Source organism: Amphiura filiformis, chromosome 16 (assembly GCF_039555335.1).
Source record: "Amphiura filiformis chromosome 16, Afil_fr2py, whole genome shotgun sequence".
Classification (NCBI taxonomy): Eukaryota; Metazoa; Echinodermata; class Ophiuroidea; order Amphilepidida; family Amphiuridae; genus Amphiura; species Amphiura filiformis.
This window is the reverse complement of record NC_092643.1, coordinates 57,810,349-57,828,099: the sequence shown is the minus strand read 5'-3', so window position 1 is coordinate 57,828,099 and position 17,751 is coordinate 57,810,349. Positions and strand designations below refer to the sequence as shown.

General features: G+C 37.8%; 1 protein-coding gene across 2 annotated transcripts in view; it reads left to right on the top strand.

Moving 5' to 3' along the window:
• Positions 1-17,751, top strand: part of LOC140136255 (nose resistant to fluoxetine protein 6-like) — a 100,926-nt gene that overhangs the window by 32,979 nt on the left and 50,196 nt on the right. Inside the window, exons 8-14 of one of the 2 annotated variants that reach the window (XM_072157977.1) lie at positions 2,577-2,669; positions 3,397-3,559; positions 4,837-4,916; positions 8,022-8,256; positions 10,784-10,967; positions 13,627-13,769; positions 15,940-16,918. The exons of the other annotated variant lie outside the window; for it this stretch is intronic. Of the exons in view, the coding sequence (XP_072014078.1) occupies positions 2,577-2,669; positions 3,397-3,559; positions 4,837-4,916; positions 8,022-8,256; positions 10,784-10,967; positions 13,627-13,769; positions 15,940-16,095 (1,054 nt within the window). The 3' untranslated portion in view covers positions 16,096-16,918. Of the gene's footprint in view, positions 1-2,576; positions 2,670-3,396; positions 3,560-4,836; positions 4,917-8,021; positions 8,257-10,783; positions 10,968-13,626; positions 13,770-15,939; positions 16,919-17,751 lie in introns of those variants that run through there. 2 annotated transcript variants of the gene reach the window in all.

Sequence of the window (17,751 nt, the reverse complement as noted above, 5' to 3'; positions counted from 1 at the left end):
AGAGAACTAGCCCTGCGCTTCCATTGATTTTAGCACGTTAAAACGAGCTTCGTGCTTTCATTGACTAGAACACAAAAGTGCAACTTTTGATTTCGTTTCTTCATTAGGTTTTAGATCACCGTTTCTTTAATTCTCAACTAATTTAAACAAATAAGGTCTTAAATCAGAGCTAAAGAGTACAGGTATTGACTGCTTGTTTTAATTTGGACATATTTGTCTTTATTTAGGATAATACAGGAACATAACTGGTACCTTAATTATTTGGCTTACTGTATATCAGCTATCACATACTTTTTGAATTTTGACAATTGGCCACTCCGTTTTTGAAATACAAGAATTTTACGAAACTACCTCATTTTCATCCGTTCCACGGAGTCAAATATCTGACCAATGACAATTATAGATGCCTCACGCGCTGATGATGCGCAGTGATTAGCACTCCGAATACAGATCATCGATTGATATTTGAATCTGTAGAAAGGTTTGAAAATGAGGGAGTTTCGTAAAATTCTTATACAGTCATGGACAAAAGTTTGGAATATTTTTTATTTTTGTATCAAATGCAGTTTTTATTCATATTAGGAAGAGGTTTATTGTTCTGGAGTAGTGCTCAGTTGAATTTAATTGAAAGGTGCAAATCTCCTTTGATGTTTACATCTCACAGTTTGTCAATTAAACAAAGACTTACCTGAGGAAGCGTATTACAATAGAAGGATCAAATAATTATTGCAATACTTTTTGCCGGTCTCTTTGTATCACAAAATGAGATTAAAGACACTAGCAAACTTTATTGGTTAAACAAAAACTTAAAACTCTCACTCTGACATGTTCAGATAAGTCTTTTGCTTGAGAAAACTTCACTGAATATTTGGTGTGTCCACCATTGCAGGCTCAAGGTCACGCACGCGACTTGGCATCCTCTCGACCAGGTTTGCCAAGATTCCTTGTGGAATATATCGCCAGCAATCAATAAGGACGTGTCTAAGTTCCTGCAGGGTGATTGGTTGTTGTCCATGTTACCTAGCCTGCTGGATACTTCTGCCCATAAGTTCTCTATAGGATACATGATATCCGGGCTCAAAGTCGGCCAGTCCAGGTATTCTTCATTATCATTTTCAAGGAATTCCCTCTCGCGTCGGGCTCTGTGCGACGTGGCATTGTCTTCTTGGATCACGAAATTGTTCCCGAAGTCTCATATTCTGTTCGTAGCCGAGATGCAGGCTTCTTGCGGCCATTGCGGCAAAGTCTCGGGAGAGATCGGTCTTCCCTGGCGGTTGTCTTTCGGGGCCGACCTGACCTAGGTGTAGGTGTAGTAGTTCCGGTCTCAAAACGTCTCTTCAAAAATTTAGAAACTGCACCTTGTGTAACTGCTAAAGCGACACCAATATCCTTCTGTTTGTAACCGCTAATACGTAAGTCAATGACGCGGGCGTATAAATCTGCGCTCAACTCGTACCCCATGATCAGAAAGCTGCTTTCTTCACACGGTAATGCAAAAGCCAATGTAACCTTAGGATCAAATCGCTGAAATAACTGCGAAAAGAATGCCCGATGGATCATTGGTCAGGCATAAGAAGCCATTGTGCTACATTTACGCAATATGACGTGATATGGAATGGCACCTAAGTCCTTGCCAGACACCCGTGATCCATTTTACATGGCTGACGGTCGACGGGTCATTTCTGGTAAGATATCTGCATTTAAAAACAGGGCTATGCAAAAAATAAAAATATTCCAAACTTTTGTCCATGACTGTATTTCAAGAACGGTTTGGTCAATTGTCAAAATTAAAAAGTATGTGATAGCTGATTATTCCTCAGTTATTTAGTTATGTTTACTGGTAGCTACTGGTGGCGTTAAAATACCTAAACAATTAAGTTTCCGACAATACAGTTCTTTCAGGGACACCCTGTACTGGTCAGTGTATGCTCCCCGGGTATTTCTACATCTGTTTTTCAAAAGAGAAGCCTGAGCCTGAACCAAAATATTGCTTGGATAGCCTCCTGTTGGAATTTTTCCCAGGGGGGGGGGGCACTCCAACTTTGCAGGTGATGCGTATGTAGGGCTGTTAAGACCCCCTTTTTCAGCATCGCTGTCGCCCAAAGACCCCATTTTTTACGAACACATGCTCTGTCACCCGAAGACCCCTTATTTTTCCATTTGATCTGTCACCCAAAGACCCTTACAAGTTCAATTTGAACAGCAACTTTCATTTATCACTGTAACTTATTTTGAAAAAAAAAACAACAACAAAGAAATTTGAAGCCATTTAGAACTAGAAATTTGATTTTTGAGGTTTCTGTGGCGCTTTTTCGGTTCTCACCCAAAGATTCCATTTAAAAAGGGCATGTTCTCACCCAATGACCCCATATTTTTACATTTTGCTCTCACCGAATGCCCCTGGGTGCGAAAATGCCAGCTCTACACCTATATCCATTTCAAATTGAAGTGCCCCCCCCCCCGGGAATTTTTTCCCATGATCAATTTGACATCGCATTTGAGATGGTAATTATGACTGAAAATAACCTACCGTAGTTGATGCAATAATATATAAACATCTTATATCTTTCTTGAAGTGGTTGTCTGCTAACTTATTTAACTTTGGGGAAAATGGCTCATACCAACGGCAAGCTTCCTTGGGGGTTATTCTACTTTCATCGCTTTTGGAGGTAAGTGTAAACATTGTTGATTAACAATTACTAATATTCTTGTGTTGTAGAAAAAAATGGAGGGAAAACTTTCTTGTCATTTATTCAACTTCGAGAACTAATCAAAATGTTAAAAACCATTTTCTGCAGATAATAAGCTACAATTAATATATTTAATTTATCCTTGCCTCTTGTCGCTAGAAATGGAATTTATATGGCACACGCGACGTTCTCCTCAATAGACAAAAAGGACAACTTGTCAGCGTCAACATTTAAGAGTGTCCAAAATTACACAAAAAAAATAAACAAAGGGACCAGTTTTCTGCTGAACCCATACTAAATTTGTTTGTACTCATTTTAATGCTGATTACAAATATGGTCATAAAAATGTAAAATTCTGAAAATTTTTTGAATTTTAAAAGAATTTTGAAAGTTGTCGTCTGCAGTTGATGGTGGCATGGAGGAGGGTAATCCCGTCGATAAAGTATTAGTCACCGTTATCTGTATAATGGACTATTTCAGTTGAAATCCAAACCCCCTATGGAAAACATGACCGTAATCTCCCACGCAGGGGGGGGGGGGGGGATAGAATTCAAATGGAGTCTCCCAGTCAGGTAACCCAATTTGAAATACACACTTCCTGTGTGGACGAGTAAGGTCATGTCTTCCATACGGATGTAGCCTGTAGGACTATAAAGATTTCAACTGGAATAGTCCAATTTGTTTTCCTTATTAAATTTTTGTACAGGTTGACTCCTGTTTATTCAGCCGTGATCTTATTCATCATATTTTTGGATCCATACATTGGAAGTGGGCCACTCTGGTATCGTTACATCGATCATCCGAATTGTGAAAAATATTGGTGGAGAAATTTGTTGTACATCAGCAATTTTTTTCCAAAAAGTGAAATGGTAAGGTTAAATACAATACTTAATTCCGGTGAAAATGTTATTAGTAATTTATAACTTGATGAGTTGTGTGTGGAGGTGATGGGTGGGGTGAGGGGGTGTGTGTTTTTCCACTTGTTAAAATATTAAACATGTTAGACCGTTAAATTATTTCAATTCTCGCTATTCGCAATAAGGGCGCCGCCAGCGGTTTGCGATGTAATCGTGATGTATCATGGGAAAATCGTGATGTATCATGGGAAAAGGTCGACATCCAAGTCCGCGCAATACGAATATTACCATGCTATTACATAGGAACACGTGACAATATTTTTTAGTTTGTCAATATAACGGTATTACACGCAAATCTATAGAGAAAAAATTAATTGTGCACATTTCAAATCACATTATTAAGTATTATTGAGTATCGATTCGCGTGTAACACCTTTATTTTGACAAACTAAAAAATATTGTCACATGTAATAGCATGGTAATATTCGTATTGCGCGGACTTGGATGTCGACCTTTTCCCATGATACATCACGATTACATCGCAAACCGCTGGCGGCGTCCTTATTGCGAATAGCGAGAATTAAAACATGTAAAGCTTGATTATAATTGAATTAAATCCATTCTTATATCATTAAACATGAATTCAAAGTTACCTCATTTTTTTTAACATTTAAAATTTCTGCTTAACATGTTAACTTTGAAACATTTAAAGCTCCCTTAAAAACATAAAAAAAATACCGAAGTATATTTGATGGTTTCAAAGTACATCATTTTATAAACAATTGATTTTTCTTAGGAAATTTGCGCTGTTAATTTATTTTCACTTAATACATTCATTTGGTGTGGAGGATGGGTTTTTAATACACATGATCTGTCGATGTTAGCCAAACATGAAATAAACCCCTCTAAGCTTTCTTCTTCTTCTTCTTCTTCTTCTTCTTCCTATATACGTGCATACCCTAAATTGAGTATTGTCGCACGGGCTTTTACCTATGCACGATCCTGGAGCCTAGGATTGATTGCAGATATTAGAACCGGGGTCAACAATAACGACATGTGAAAAAAGTTAATAGTCACTTGGTTCAACACGCGTGAACGCACATCTTAACCCAATGTGATGTGCAGCCGAGCGACACAGCTAGGATTATATAACGGTATTATACAAGGGTATAAAAATATCAAATATACACTAGGCCAGAATCACCAATGACAATTTGGTTTTAATTCAACTTCGCGTAATTAAAAGCCATTATCATCGTTATTATTCTTATTTATCTTTTAAATTTTAGTGTATGGACTGGAGTTGGTACTTACCAAATGATATGCAGTTCTATGTTATATCTCCGTTTATATTGATACTGCTTCACAAGTAAGTGCAGGACACTCATATAATCAGGAGTTGTCATCTTGTCAAACACTACTCCATGATTGTGAAAATAATATCAACCTTAATCACAGACCTGTCCTTCCGAATCCTTCTGAATATTGGCCCCTTTTCACTGACCACTGTTTTGGATTTTGTTTGTTTGTTTGTTTGTTTGTTAATTTGTTTGTTACGAAATTTGGGGAGAAATGGCCAAGAAAAAAAGATTTGCATGTAGCCCTATGATATTTCTACCGTAAACGGGGAGTTGCAGGTTTGCGCCATTAAGCAACCATTTTTAGGAGCCTGAAATTGGGCCCTTAAAGCCATATTATAACATTTGCTGAGGAGAACGCCCTCAAAAAAGACCTCCGGCTTATTGTATGGGAATGTTTAACAAATCCGAGATTTTGAATAAACCACCGGAACCGTTGTTTTATTATTACGATAGAAATATTAGTCAACGCGTACATATACGATGTTCATAACACATACTACGTACTCGGCGTGCGGGACAGATACACACACGCCAGAGGATCGTACCGAATTTTAACCGCCGGTGTAACATATAATAGCGCAGTGGCGTGCGCAAGGGGGGGGGCAGGGGGCCATGGCCATGCCCCCCCCACTTTAGTTGGTCATTCGGGGGGAAAACGTTAAAAATGTCAAAATGTGCTCCTAATCAGACTCCATTCGGGGGAACTGAACGACATGCCCCCCCCACACACACTTTCAATGTGCTGCACACGCTACTGTAATAGCGCTAGTAGTGAATTCCAATTTTCTTTGCTTTACCTCACTTGTTCGGCTCAAAATTAAAAGGGGATATATCTGACAGTAAAAGCTAATAGTTTATGGAAAATAAATACAAATCTATTTTTAAAGAAATATTATAATATGGCTTTAACGCGACGATCCGTGATGTAGGGTTATTCCGCAAATTTCTTCTCGAAGATAACATATTGGGTTTGAGTGACCTCCGGCTTATTGTATGGGAATGTTTAACAAATTGTGATAAGGCGACGAAAAAAGAAAACCCTGTTCTACGGGCCCGACCGACCCAGATTTTGAACAAATTGGGGAAAAAAAATTCCTGTACAAATGAATGCCGACCCAAATTTCGGAAATATCAGGAACAAATTCTTTTTTGTATTTTCTCAAAATTTAAATTGTTTACAGATTTTGGTGATTTTTTGGGTTATTTATAAAAATAGAAGACAAAAAAGGCCGACCGACCGACCCTACTTGAAAGGTCCGTCCGCCCGTAGAACAGGGTTTTTTTTCGTCGCCTTAAGGCCACAATTTTGACTCGCATGTCTATATACATCAATATAAGTATTTTGAATTTCAAGTCTAATATTGTCTGTAGTGTTGAGAAATCTAGTTAAGGGGACTCGATCTTTTGTGCGTAATTATAGAGGGCCAGGGGATTCACTCTATCATTAAAACAATTATTTGAAGTGCAAAGAGCCCTAGGAATAAAAACTGTAGTGTAATTCACGCCAGATACAATTTCTTTATACGACAAAATTAATTTTTGTAATCGATCAAAAACAAACGTTTTATATCAATTTTAAATTTAGCCTGAATCCGTAAATATGGTACCTCTCGCCCTTTTTTAGGTCAAGGCTATTTTTACCATTATGCAGCGAACCATTGTTGAAGCTATTTCACATACATGTACAAAACATTCTAGAGAAAGAATGAGGACATATAGTGTTGAAATATCTTTTGTTGATTTCGAATGATAATGTCATGAAGTCGTAAATTTTAAGGACAAATTCCTAAAACCAAAACAAAACATTGCGACGCAGATAATTCCCGACTTACGCAATTTCATCATCACATCAGTGTCTCTATTATTTGTTTGAAACCTTTCCCAAACGTTCGTGCTATTTATGCATAAAACGGCTAATCTATCTTTAAAAAACGCGTCTTGTTTTTAGTAAACAAAAGGCTAAAGATGGCATTATGAGATTTATCTTTTATCATTACACTCATCCGCTCAACTGCCACGGTGGCCGAGCGGTAAAGCGCTAGACGCGTAATCGAAGGAAGTTTAGAATCGCTGGTTCGAGTCCCAACGAAGCCTGTGGAAACTTTTTTTTCTTCAAAATTCATGATCGCATTCCGAAATGAGTCACTTGTCGGTAAATCATGTATCGTATCCTTAAGTTAAAATAACAATAAATCTTTGCGCAGGTTGGTATTGTAGGGTGGTGGGATTTATGGAAATAAAGAGACGTAGATAGATGTCCCATCTCCCGCAACACGTGCAACTTTATACAAAATGGACTGGCAACTATTAGAGACGTGAATTAGGAACGTGTGCAAAACAAATTTGATTTGATTTGTCAACAATGGATAACTCACGGAAGCTGGGGTCATTAAAACACCGGGACGGGTTGGGACAATCAGGGGATACATCATTTGTAGCAATTGACTAAATATTGACGTCACATCGTACATTTAAATCAATGTAACCCAAGATTTGAAAGTTGCAGTAAATTGTATTGATTTTGTATTCGGTGTAATGGAAGAAAATCTGTGTAATGATATTTGAGTGTTTTTGTATTGTAAAAATTTGCATGTAAGTGCAACTTTCAAATCTGGACCTCACTACATTAAATTGACCGGTGTTTTATTGTTTTCGGAGCTATCGTATCAAATGAGGTGTTAAAATGCGCAGAAATAAATTCTGCTTCCAACGCATTTTACAGATTTGTAATACGATAGCGCCTTTTTAAATAATGGTCATTATTTAAGGGGCTAAGTTACTTTTTGGAGATATTTATTAACCCGACATTTAAACCTTTTCTGTAAAACGTGTGTTTGCTGCTGGGTATTGCTCTTCTGTACACGTCCCTTCCGAAGGCCGTGATTCTCTCAGTGTTCATTGACATAATTCTAAGTGCACCATGGGGACAGAAAGTCTTAATTTAATCTGTAGAATGTTGTCTAATAAATGCAGACTTTAATTTTCAAGGTCGATATCCCCGCCGCCAGAAATCGAACCCAGGACCTCACGCACCAGAATCGAGAATTCAAGCACTGCGCCACACTCTCCCTCCAAGGACTCTAATGACCTTCTTTCCTTGATTTCAAAACCAGAGCTCCCAAAGTGGGTACAGGACTTTTAGCTACACTCACCGCCATCAGTATAATAATTAGAGCTAGTCTCACCGCTAAGTATGGAATGGGCAGTGGTATTTTCGGCGGGGGCGGAGTTGCCGGCGCTTACTGGGATAAGATTTACGACAAACCCTGGACTAGAATATCTCCTTATTTTGTCGGTATGGCAGTAGGATTTATCATGGTGCGACGGCCACATCTACGGATGCGTCCGGTAAGTGCTTCACTTTGTTCTATTTTGTGGAAAGGCATTTGATGGCTTCCAATTGCAGTTCATTTAGGGATTCAATCATATTTCCTCGTTTTTCCATCACCGTTAACAACAATGCGTCCGCGGTTTACTCTGTAGCTTTTGCTGCCCGAGCGAAGTAAACCACGAAGACGCGCTTTACGCGAGTTGTTAATTAAACGGTGGTCAACAATGGTGAAACATGAATCCCTTTCAACAATGAAAATAATCTTAAGATTGTCTGATTCACATGATTATTTCATGAACAGTGTCAGTTTAGTCATATTGCCACTCAACATTACAAACAGATTGTTACTTTTTTGTTGATATAAAATATATATAATTAAAACTGCAGAATTAAACGGCAATGTTTAACCGTTTCCTCCAAAAGAATGAATTCATACAAGTGCCAGGCATGACGAATTTTACCCGCACACGCGTAACTCGTGTGCGCATTTCCGTTTTACTGCAAAAGCGTGGATTGGCAGCTATGCAAAGGTATTGGAAGAGTTGTTGAATATGGCTTTACACCTGAGCGATCGTAAATAAATACTACATGGTTTGAAGGGAAATAGGGTCACTATGTTTTGCCGAGGTACAGGCTACAGGCCTACCATGCCTACCATCCTACGAAGGGTTAGGGGTGGTAGGCCTGTGACCAGTGCCGAGGGAAATATAGTGACCCTATTTCGAGGGAAATATAGTGACCCTATTTCGAGGGAAATATAGTGACCCTATTTCGAGGGAAATATAGTGACCCTATTTCGAGGGAAATATAGTGACCCTATTTCGAGGGAAATATAGTGACCCTATTTCGAGGGAAATATAGTGACCCTATTTCGAGGGAAATATAGTGACCCTATTTCGAGGGAAATATAGTGACCCTATTTCGAGGGAAATATAGTGACCCTATTTCGAGGGAAATATAGTGACCCTATTTTGAGGGAAATATAGTGACCCTATTTCGAGGGAAATATAGTGACCCTATTTCGAGGGAAATATAGTGACCCTATTTCGAGGGAAATATAGTGAAAATACCATGTAGTATTTTTATAACACTTTATACATATTTATTTCACCAAATCATAATATTTAACATGTTTAATAAGAAAATAAGCGCTAGACGCCCCGGCTAGCCCAATTTGCGGTCTTCAATACAAGTTCGTGCTTAAGCTGTTGAAGTCATAGCTTTGGATTCGAGAGCTTCTCTAATTTCTGCACACGCGATTCCCTTCTCCTCACAATATGTCTTGAACAACTTCACGGCTTTATGAATCATAAACTGGGTATTTCGATTTTCGAGCATCCTTTTACAGAGTTATTCCTGTAATATCTGCTGCGGTTAGCAAAGAACTTCTTTCCATGGACGCTGACTTTTTTATTCTTGCTATAATAAATTGGTTAATTCCCGTTTTATCATACGGAGAACCATGATACAATATTATACAAATATATACTGCCATGAAAGGTTCTTGTTAAAACTATGGGCCCGAGGTGAAATCAATATTACTATTTTCCCGAGGCGCGCAGCCCCGCATGAAAATAGTATTAATTGATCTCAGCGAGGGACCATAGTTTTAACCAGAAATAAAGGCAGTATATATTTGTTTTATATACTTCATTAATATGTTCTTTGTTCATTGATTGGTTAAAAGAAAATTATTTGACGTTTTGACTCTCTATCCTGAGTGAGCAGCACGACCAATATAAGCACAACCTATTTTTTTGCCCTTCAAAAAAAATCGAATAGGCTAAAATCGGGCTAACCAATTACAGCAGCGTGAAATCACGCTATGGCAGTTTCGCGTGGGTGAACTGTTCCGTCGCATCGAATGCGCGCACGCGGAAGGCATGGTCAAAAGTACTATCTACGGCTTTGAGGTATTATTTACGGCTCATCCGGGACATCGAAAATACTATTTACGGCTTAAAGGTACTATTTACGGATAGGAGTACTGATGGTAGAACTATTTTTGGTCATGTGATCCACTTTTAACCAATCAATAAACAAGAATATATTAAGGTGGGACAGGTGGAATTGATACTTTTTCTAGTGGAAACATACTAGGAAACCCTTACGAAGTATATGAAACAAGTATATGCTGAAATACACATTTCATACTTAATTACATATTTTTTGCATATTAATTATATGGAATGGAACAATCCATCTTTCACCTCGTGATTATATTTCGACCATCACACTCATAGACAGTTAATATTTGTATACTGGGGATAGATCAAGCTACTTGGGTTGTGACCAATGAATTGGTGTCATTCTGAAATGAATATGTATGAGGTATGTTTAACAACGTATTTTACAGAATGGTCATTAGTCGGTATGTCGCTCGACAACACGAGATCGAGCCCCCGTATTGTCATTAGTAATTCAACTCTAATTGTCCCGATGTACATGTACGTTTTAGGTTCAGGAAATGTTAAATGAACTAGATTGAAGTAAAACTACAGTTACGTTACCTTAAATAGGTTTTTTTTTCTGTTGTATTCACAGATTGTCGTTCTATGTGGTTGGGTATTGGCATCTGCCGTCGGTTTAGTGGTTATTTATGTGGTTAATAATGCCTTTTATCGTGATTGGAGCCTTGCAGAACAAGGCATATATAACGGGTTGGGTTCTTTTACCTGGGCATCATGTGTTGGTTGGGTTATTCTTGCTTGCAAAAATGGATATGGAGGTATGTCAGTATTAAATTTCAATCTGTAGTGTATGACACTGCGCACAAAAAGTTTCTTAAAGACGCTAAGCCTAAATTACAAAATATAGTGGCCGATAGATGGAGAATTTCGTTACTTTGATACTGTATTTACCACGATGCGATTTTATAAGCTATTCGCTGTCGAAGTGACGTAATAAATCAGATTAACTACCATAGCAATAGATTAATACAATTTTGACTATATCGTCCTGCACTACAGGTAGGTTGTACTCATCACCTGTGTATGTTTGCATTCATAAATTGAATACAATACCGCTCTTTTCAAAGATACTTATCTTACAGGTGCGAGTGATCAGAATGATATGGTTCAATACATAGGTACCGCGTGAACGTTGTAGTGCATGGCGATATAGTCAAAAATTGTATTCATCTATTGCTATGGTAGTTAATCCGATTATTACGTCACTTCGACAGCGAAAACACATTTGAATGACAAAAGGTAGAATTTCAAAGAAACCAATTTGGATATTTCCCCATTCGTGGCGATTTTCGATACCAATGACTACCTTTATAGACGAATCCAATTTCACGCATTCCTACTCCTCAATGGCAGCCATTATCCGCGATGGGGACCCAACTATCTCCCTAAAATGTGAGATGATGCGGCCTTGAAGGGTATTATAAACTGCATTCTATCACCCGTGTTACACGTAGACAAAAGAATGATGGCAGTTTACAACACAAACAAATCTAACATCGAATTTTAAGCGGGTTTAATCCACCCAATTGGGCACTCACAACACCTGTTTGGTGCATGCGGGGGACCAAATATGGCCGACCAAATTCTGACCATGACTTGGTTTGTTGGATTCGTCTATACCAACGATATGTAACGAACCCGGGGGGGCGGGGGCACTTCAATATAAAATGGATATAGGTGTAGGGCTGGCACTTTCGCAGTAAGAGAGCAAAATGTAAAAAATATGGGGTCACTGGGTGAGAGCATGATTTTTGGCATTCGGTGAGAGCAAAATGTAACTAGAGCGGTTACCGCACCACAGCTGAACCATGTGACTTCGACAGCATATTGTGGTATAGGCCTAAGCCGATCGGAGCAACTTCAAATCTGACATGACCTTTAACCTCAGATGACCTTTGCAGTTTTATACTTGTGGAAGTGTCAGGGATTGTTTTCCCTGAGTTACAGCATGATCAGATCAATTTTAAATTTGACCTGACTTTGGACCTTGGATGACCTTTGCAGTTTCATACTCGCTAAGTGTCAGGGATCATTTTCCCTGAGTTACAGCCCAATCGGAGCAACTTAAAAGTTGACCTGACCTTTGACCTCAGATGACCTTTGCAGTTTCATACTCCCCAAATGCCGCGGATTGTTTTCCCCCAGTTACAGGCACATCGGAGCGACTTTAAATTTGACCTGACCTTTGACCTCAGATGACCTTTGCTGTTTCATGCTCCCCAAGTGCCGGGGATTGTTTTTCCAGAGTTACAGCCTCATCGGTGCAGTTTTAAACTTTGACCTTGGATGACCTCAGATGATGTTTCATGATCCCCTTATATCAAGGATTATTTGTACTAAGTTGTAGCTCAATCGGACATATTTCAAAATGTTGGTAGCAACTATATAGCATTTACCTTGTAGCCTTAGTGTGTATGTATTGATTTTCATAAATGCATCATGGGAAGGAATAACATTTGACCACCAAACCCCCACCACACAAGTATTCACCATTATTGCGCAATCAGAGGCAACTATAGCATTTACCACATACCCTTAGTGTGTATTTTCATAAATGCATCATGGGACACTGTAATTTCCTGTGATCTAAATACTAACCACAAAATGGGTTGTAGTGGGCGATCTTAGACACGTCCAGTTTGGTCCATACTGTGGTTAAGATACTATTTAATAATACTTTGGGAATTTCACAATATTTACTTCACTTTCTTGGAAACAATATGCTTGTTATCAAAATAGCAGACAAGCTGTCTCCAGTGCAAACCTGTGATTTAGTAGCCCAATTGGGCGACTTCTGAATAAAAATGGACCACAACTTTAAAACTATTAGCAGTAGCACCCCCTGTGTTTCTTTATTATATTCTTTAATGTTTTCTCTTCCATTTGACACCACTCGGGGGGTTACACCTTCGTGGCATTTCGAGATATGTCCATTTCAGACCAAATGGTTAGTCAGTAAGCTAGTAAGCTAGTAAGTAACATTCACTCATATAGGCTGATACCATTTCATGGTTCAGCAAAAATATGGGGTCATTGGGTGAGAACATGACTTTTTTTTAAATGGAACTTTTGGGTGAGAGCCGAAACAGCGTCAAAAAACCTCGAAAATCGAAATTCTAAAAGGCTTCAAATTTCTTTGTTTTTTCAAAAATAGGTAACAAATTAAGTGATAAATGAAAGTTGCTTTTTAAATTGAAAAATAAGGGTCGTTGGGTGACAGATCAAATGGAAAAATAGGGGGTCTTCGGTGACAGAACATACGCGTCACTTCCAAAGTGGGAGTCCCCCCCCCCCGGGGTATCGAAAACGATATGTAGATTGTGAAGGAGTGTTTGATAACTTTATCATTGGATATTGTATCAGAGATGTGAGAGAACTCATATAATAACTTAAACCTAATTTTTGTTGGATTTTTAGGTTGGATAAATACATTTCTTTCGTGGAATTTCTGGGTGCCTGTTGGAAAACTCACATATACAGTGTATTTGGTGCATCCAATAATTCTCAGAAATATACTATTCAGTAGTAGTAATCCATTCAGCTTTACAATAATACCGATAGTAAGTGGATAATAATTATGTAAAGAGTAAAGATTATCAATATGGGTAAAACTATGACCATTACAGTTTGATCAGCTCGTAATCGGCGGGAATTGTTAGGCTTTTACATCTACGTCGAAAAGTAGACCCACATTAAGAGTGACATGTCTGGTCTATAATTTGCGTGTTAAAGAAAGTAGACAAAAGTATAGCACTTCAACAAATAACTGGTGATGGTTCTTGCGAGATGTCACAAGACAATTCTCGAAATAAACACGATGTCACAAGGCCCGCCGATTACGAGCTGAACTTTTTTTCCGTCAGTTTTATTTTTTTCAATTAGCAAAAATGATAAAATACATTTTTTTAGTATACGATAAGCGTTTTTCAGTCCACTTTATTGCTGGTTTCATACTTTCCTGCCGCTTTGTCGCTCTGAAGATGCTTCACTGCGCAGTCCGAAACGCTAGCGGTGACCAGCGGCAAGCCGATATCGATCACTTCACCGCTTTGCCCAAGCGGCAGCATCGCTGGGAGTTGAATTCAAGTCAACTCGGAGTGGTGCCGCTATGACGTTTGAGAACAAAATACGATTTTAGAGTGGTGCTGAGCGGCAAGAGTGGCTTTCAGAGTCATGCCGCTGCCGCCAGCGGCACGCCGCTCCGTTTGCAGACAAGTGCAAGCAGCATGATGATGCGTCACGCGGCAGAAAGTATGAAACCAGCATAAGCCGAAATAGTGAAGTAAATTGAAAGATACCTCATTGACCATCCCCACCGACTAACTTGGGATATGGGGGGGGGGGGATTATAATCTTAATTCCAAATTTCTCTATTGGCATTATAAGCACATTTAGCGATTTCAGTTAGTTGTAAGTTTGGACATTTATGAACATTACTCAATAATATGTCAAAATATCAGGTTCGAACAAAATTAACCAAATTCATTTGTCAAAGATCGTACCCTACGACTTTAATTTTACTTATATAGATATATACCCAGATGATTATATTTTCAATAAGTTAAGATTTTAAATTTCATTCTAACCCAGAACTTGAAGATGATAATGATGATGATGATGATGATGATGATGATGATGATGATGATGATGATGATGATGATGATGATGATGATGATCAGGATTATGATGTTGTTGTTGTTGCTGACGACAATTGAATATCTGAGTGGAAGAAGGGCCCAACTCCATCAAAACTGTTTTTGAGATATAAAGAAAAAAACTTAATATTTGGAAAAGTTTTATAGACAAAATGTTTTCATCTTCAGGGGACCTTTAACACATGAACATACAGTATTACATAAAATCGGAATTATATATGATGTTTCCATGGCAACGGTACTGGTCTTAATACGAGCTGGAGATGGGCCCTTCTTCCAATTAATAATATGCAAATGCCAGTTACATTATAAATGTGTTACAAATAGCTACAGAAATTTGGAAATTTTTCATAATTGCAGAAGTAGAAGCATGTTATATATTAGCAAGAAAGTTTATTGCAGTGAAAAGCAGATGTCATGGATGAATAAAATTCCTCTTTAACATAATATTTGTGAAAGAAGGGGCCAACTCCATGCAGTTGGGACTTTATTCCATGAAAACCATGATTAAGTGTGTGTGGAAGACTATTTAGAGAGTGGATTTTGGCTCATATTTCACACACAATGAAGAACAGTATACTGGCAAGAAAATGCTGGGCCTAACTCCTTTTGGTAAAAAATTGGAGTTGGGCCCTTCTTCCACTCAGGTATTCAATTATGAAGAATATGATGACGATGATAGTGGAATTGGTGTTGGTGATGGTGATTTGACACTCAACTGTCACTCTTATGTTCTTGGATATCCTTTTTCTCTTACGGTGGCCTAGCGGAACGGGCACTGACTCATGAATAATCGGAAGGTTGCGGGTTCGAGCCCCGGCGACGCCATCGTGTTGTGCCCTTGAATAAGGCACTTTATGTCGATTACTCCTCTCCACCCAGGTGTATAAATGGGTACCGGCATTCTTAAATGCTGGGAAGGTAACAGACTCGCTGTAGAGGAGGTGTAGCGATCCCCCTGTAACAACATTACATGGAGGAGTCTGGCCCAATCGCCAATGAAAGAGAGATGGGCACTCCGATCACTGTTTATACAGGATCGTCTCCTTTACCTTTTTTCTTTCTCTTTTGACAGAGTACAAGATTTACCGGCGGTATAGTGCTCTCCCACATGGTGGCCTTTGTGTTTGCTCTGGCAATTGAATTTCCATTCGCTAATTTGGAGAAATTGTTAATACCGTCCAACGTGGAGAAGAAGAGCGAAAAGGAACGTAACAAGGAACAAGCGTAGAAGTAACATGAAAATAAAATGAATGAGTGAAAAGAGTATTTATATTATTATCATGGACTACCTTACTAAAAGGCCTAATCAGTGATTTGCTTATCCAGAGAATCATAAAATTCATCACATGAATCTGTAATTTCTCCACTCTACTTCAGTAGAGAAATTATAGCTGATATTGCTGTTTTCCTCGGTTTTTTTTTCAATTATGAATAAAACAAAAAATACCCAATGATGATTTTAATAAACACCATTGTTAATTCTTTTACACTTTCGCTGGGATCACTGAATGGGCCTTAAATTGTTTGCCTCTTCTGGTAATGTATGTATTTGTTAAAGAATTGTACATTTTGGTCATGTATGCAACGGAATATTTTTGTTATAATGGTGAAGGGGACTGGGTACGGTGTTCTTCTTCTTAGTGTGTGAGTTTTATTGAAGCTTTAATATAATCTATATTCTATATATAGTACCTATGTACTTTTTATTCTATATATAGTACCTATGTACTTTTTTTACATATATATGTTGTATTCTGGCACTAAGGAATATTTTAACTGTATTTGGAAATTAGTTTCTGACTGTTTTCAGCTAGTAAATAGACTCCGTATTTTCTTCATCGTGTCTACAGTGATATCGTAAGCCTCATCCATGTTGAATTCGTTTACCTGCATATATACTATAGTACTTGTTTAATAGCTGCCTTTTTATCGTTTGTCGTCATGTGTCGTATCAGCATAGAACGCGATTTAAGCGCTCCACAGACTCCGAGTATTAGACGTACAATATTGTATGCAACATATCTACGTTATTTAATCTATTGTCATTCTATTTCCAGTAATGTTTAAGTTCTAACGAATGTTTGATGACGAAAAATCGATAATATGTTACATGTAATATCAAGTAGAAATATATTATCGATTTTACGTCATCAAACATTCGTTAGAACTTAAACATTACTAGAAATAGAATGGTAATATATTAAACAACGTAGATATGTTGCATACAATATTTTACGTACAATAAAAAGTCTGAATACTGCTTTAAGCGCACCACAGACTCCGAGTATTGTACGTACAATATTGTATGCAACATATATACGTTATTTAATCTATTGCCATTCTATTTCCAGTAATGTTTAAGTTCTAACGAATGTTTGATGACGAAAAATCGATAATATGTTACATGTAATATCTAGTAGAAATATATTATCGATTTTACGTCATCAAACATTCGTTAGAACTTAAACAATATTACTGGAAATAGAATGGTAATATATTAAACAACGTAGATATGTTGCATACAATATTTTACGTACAATAAAAAGTCTGAATACTGCTTTAAGCGCTCCACAGACTCCGAGTATTGTACGTACAATATTGTATGCAACATATATACGTTATTTAATCTATTGCCATTCTATTTCCAGTAATGTTTAAGTTCTAACGAATGTTTGATGACGAAAAATCGATAATATGTTACATGTAATATCTAGTAGAAATATATTATCGATTTTACGTCATCAAACATTCGTTAGAACTTAAACAATATTACTGGAAATAGAATGGCAATAGATTAAACAACGTAGATATGTTGCATACAATATTGTACGTACAATAAAAAGTCTGAATACTGAAGTGAACATTGCTAGAGTTAGACATGCTT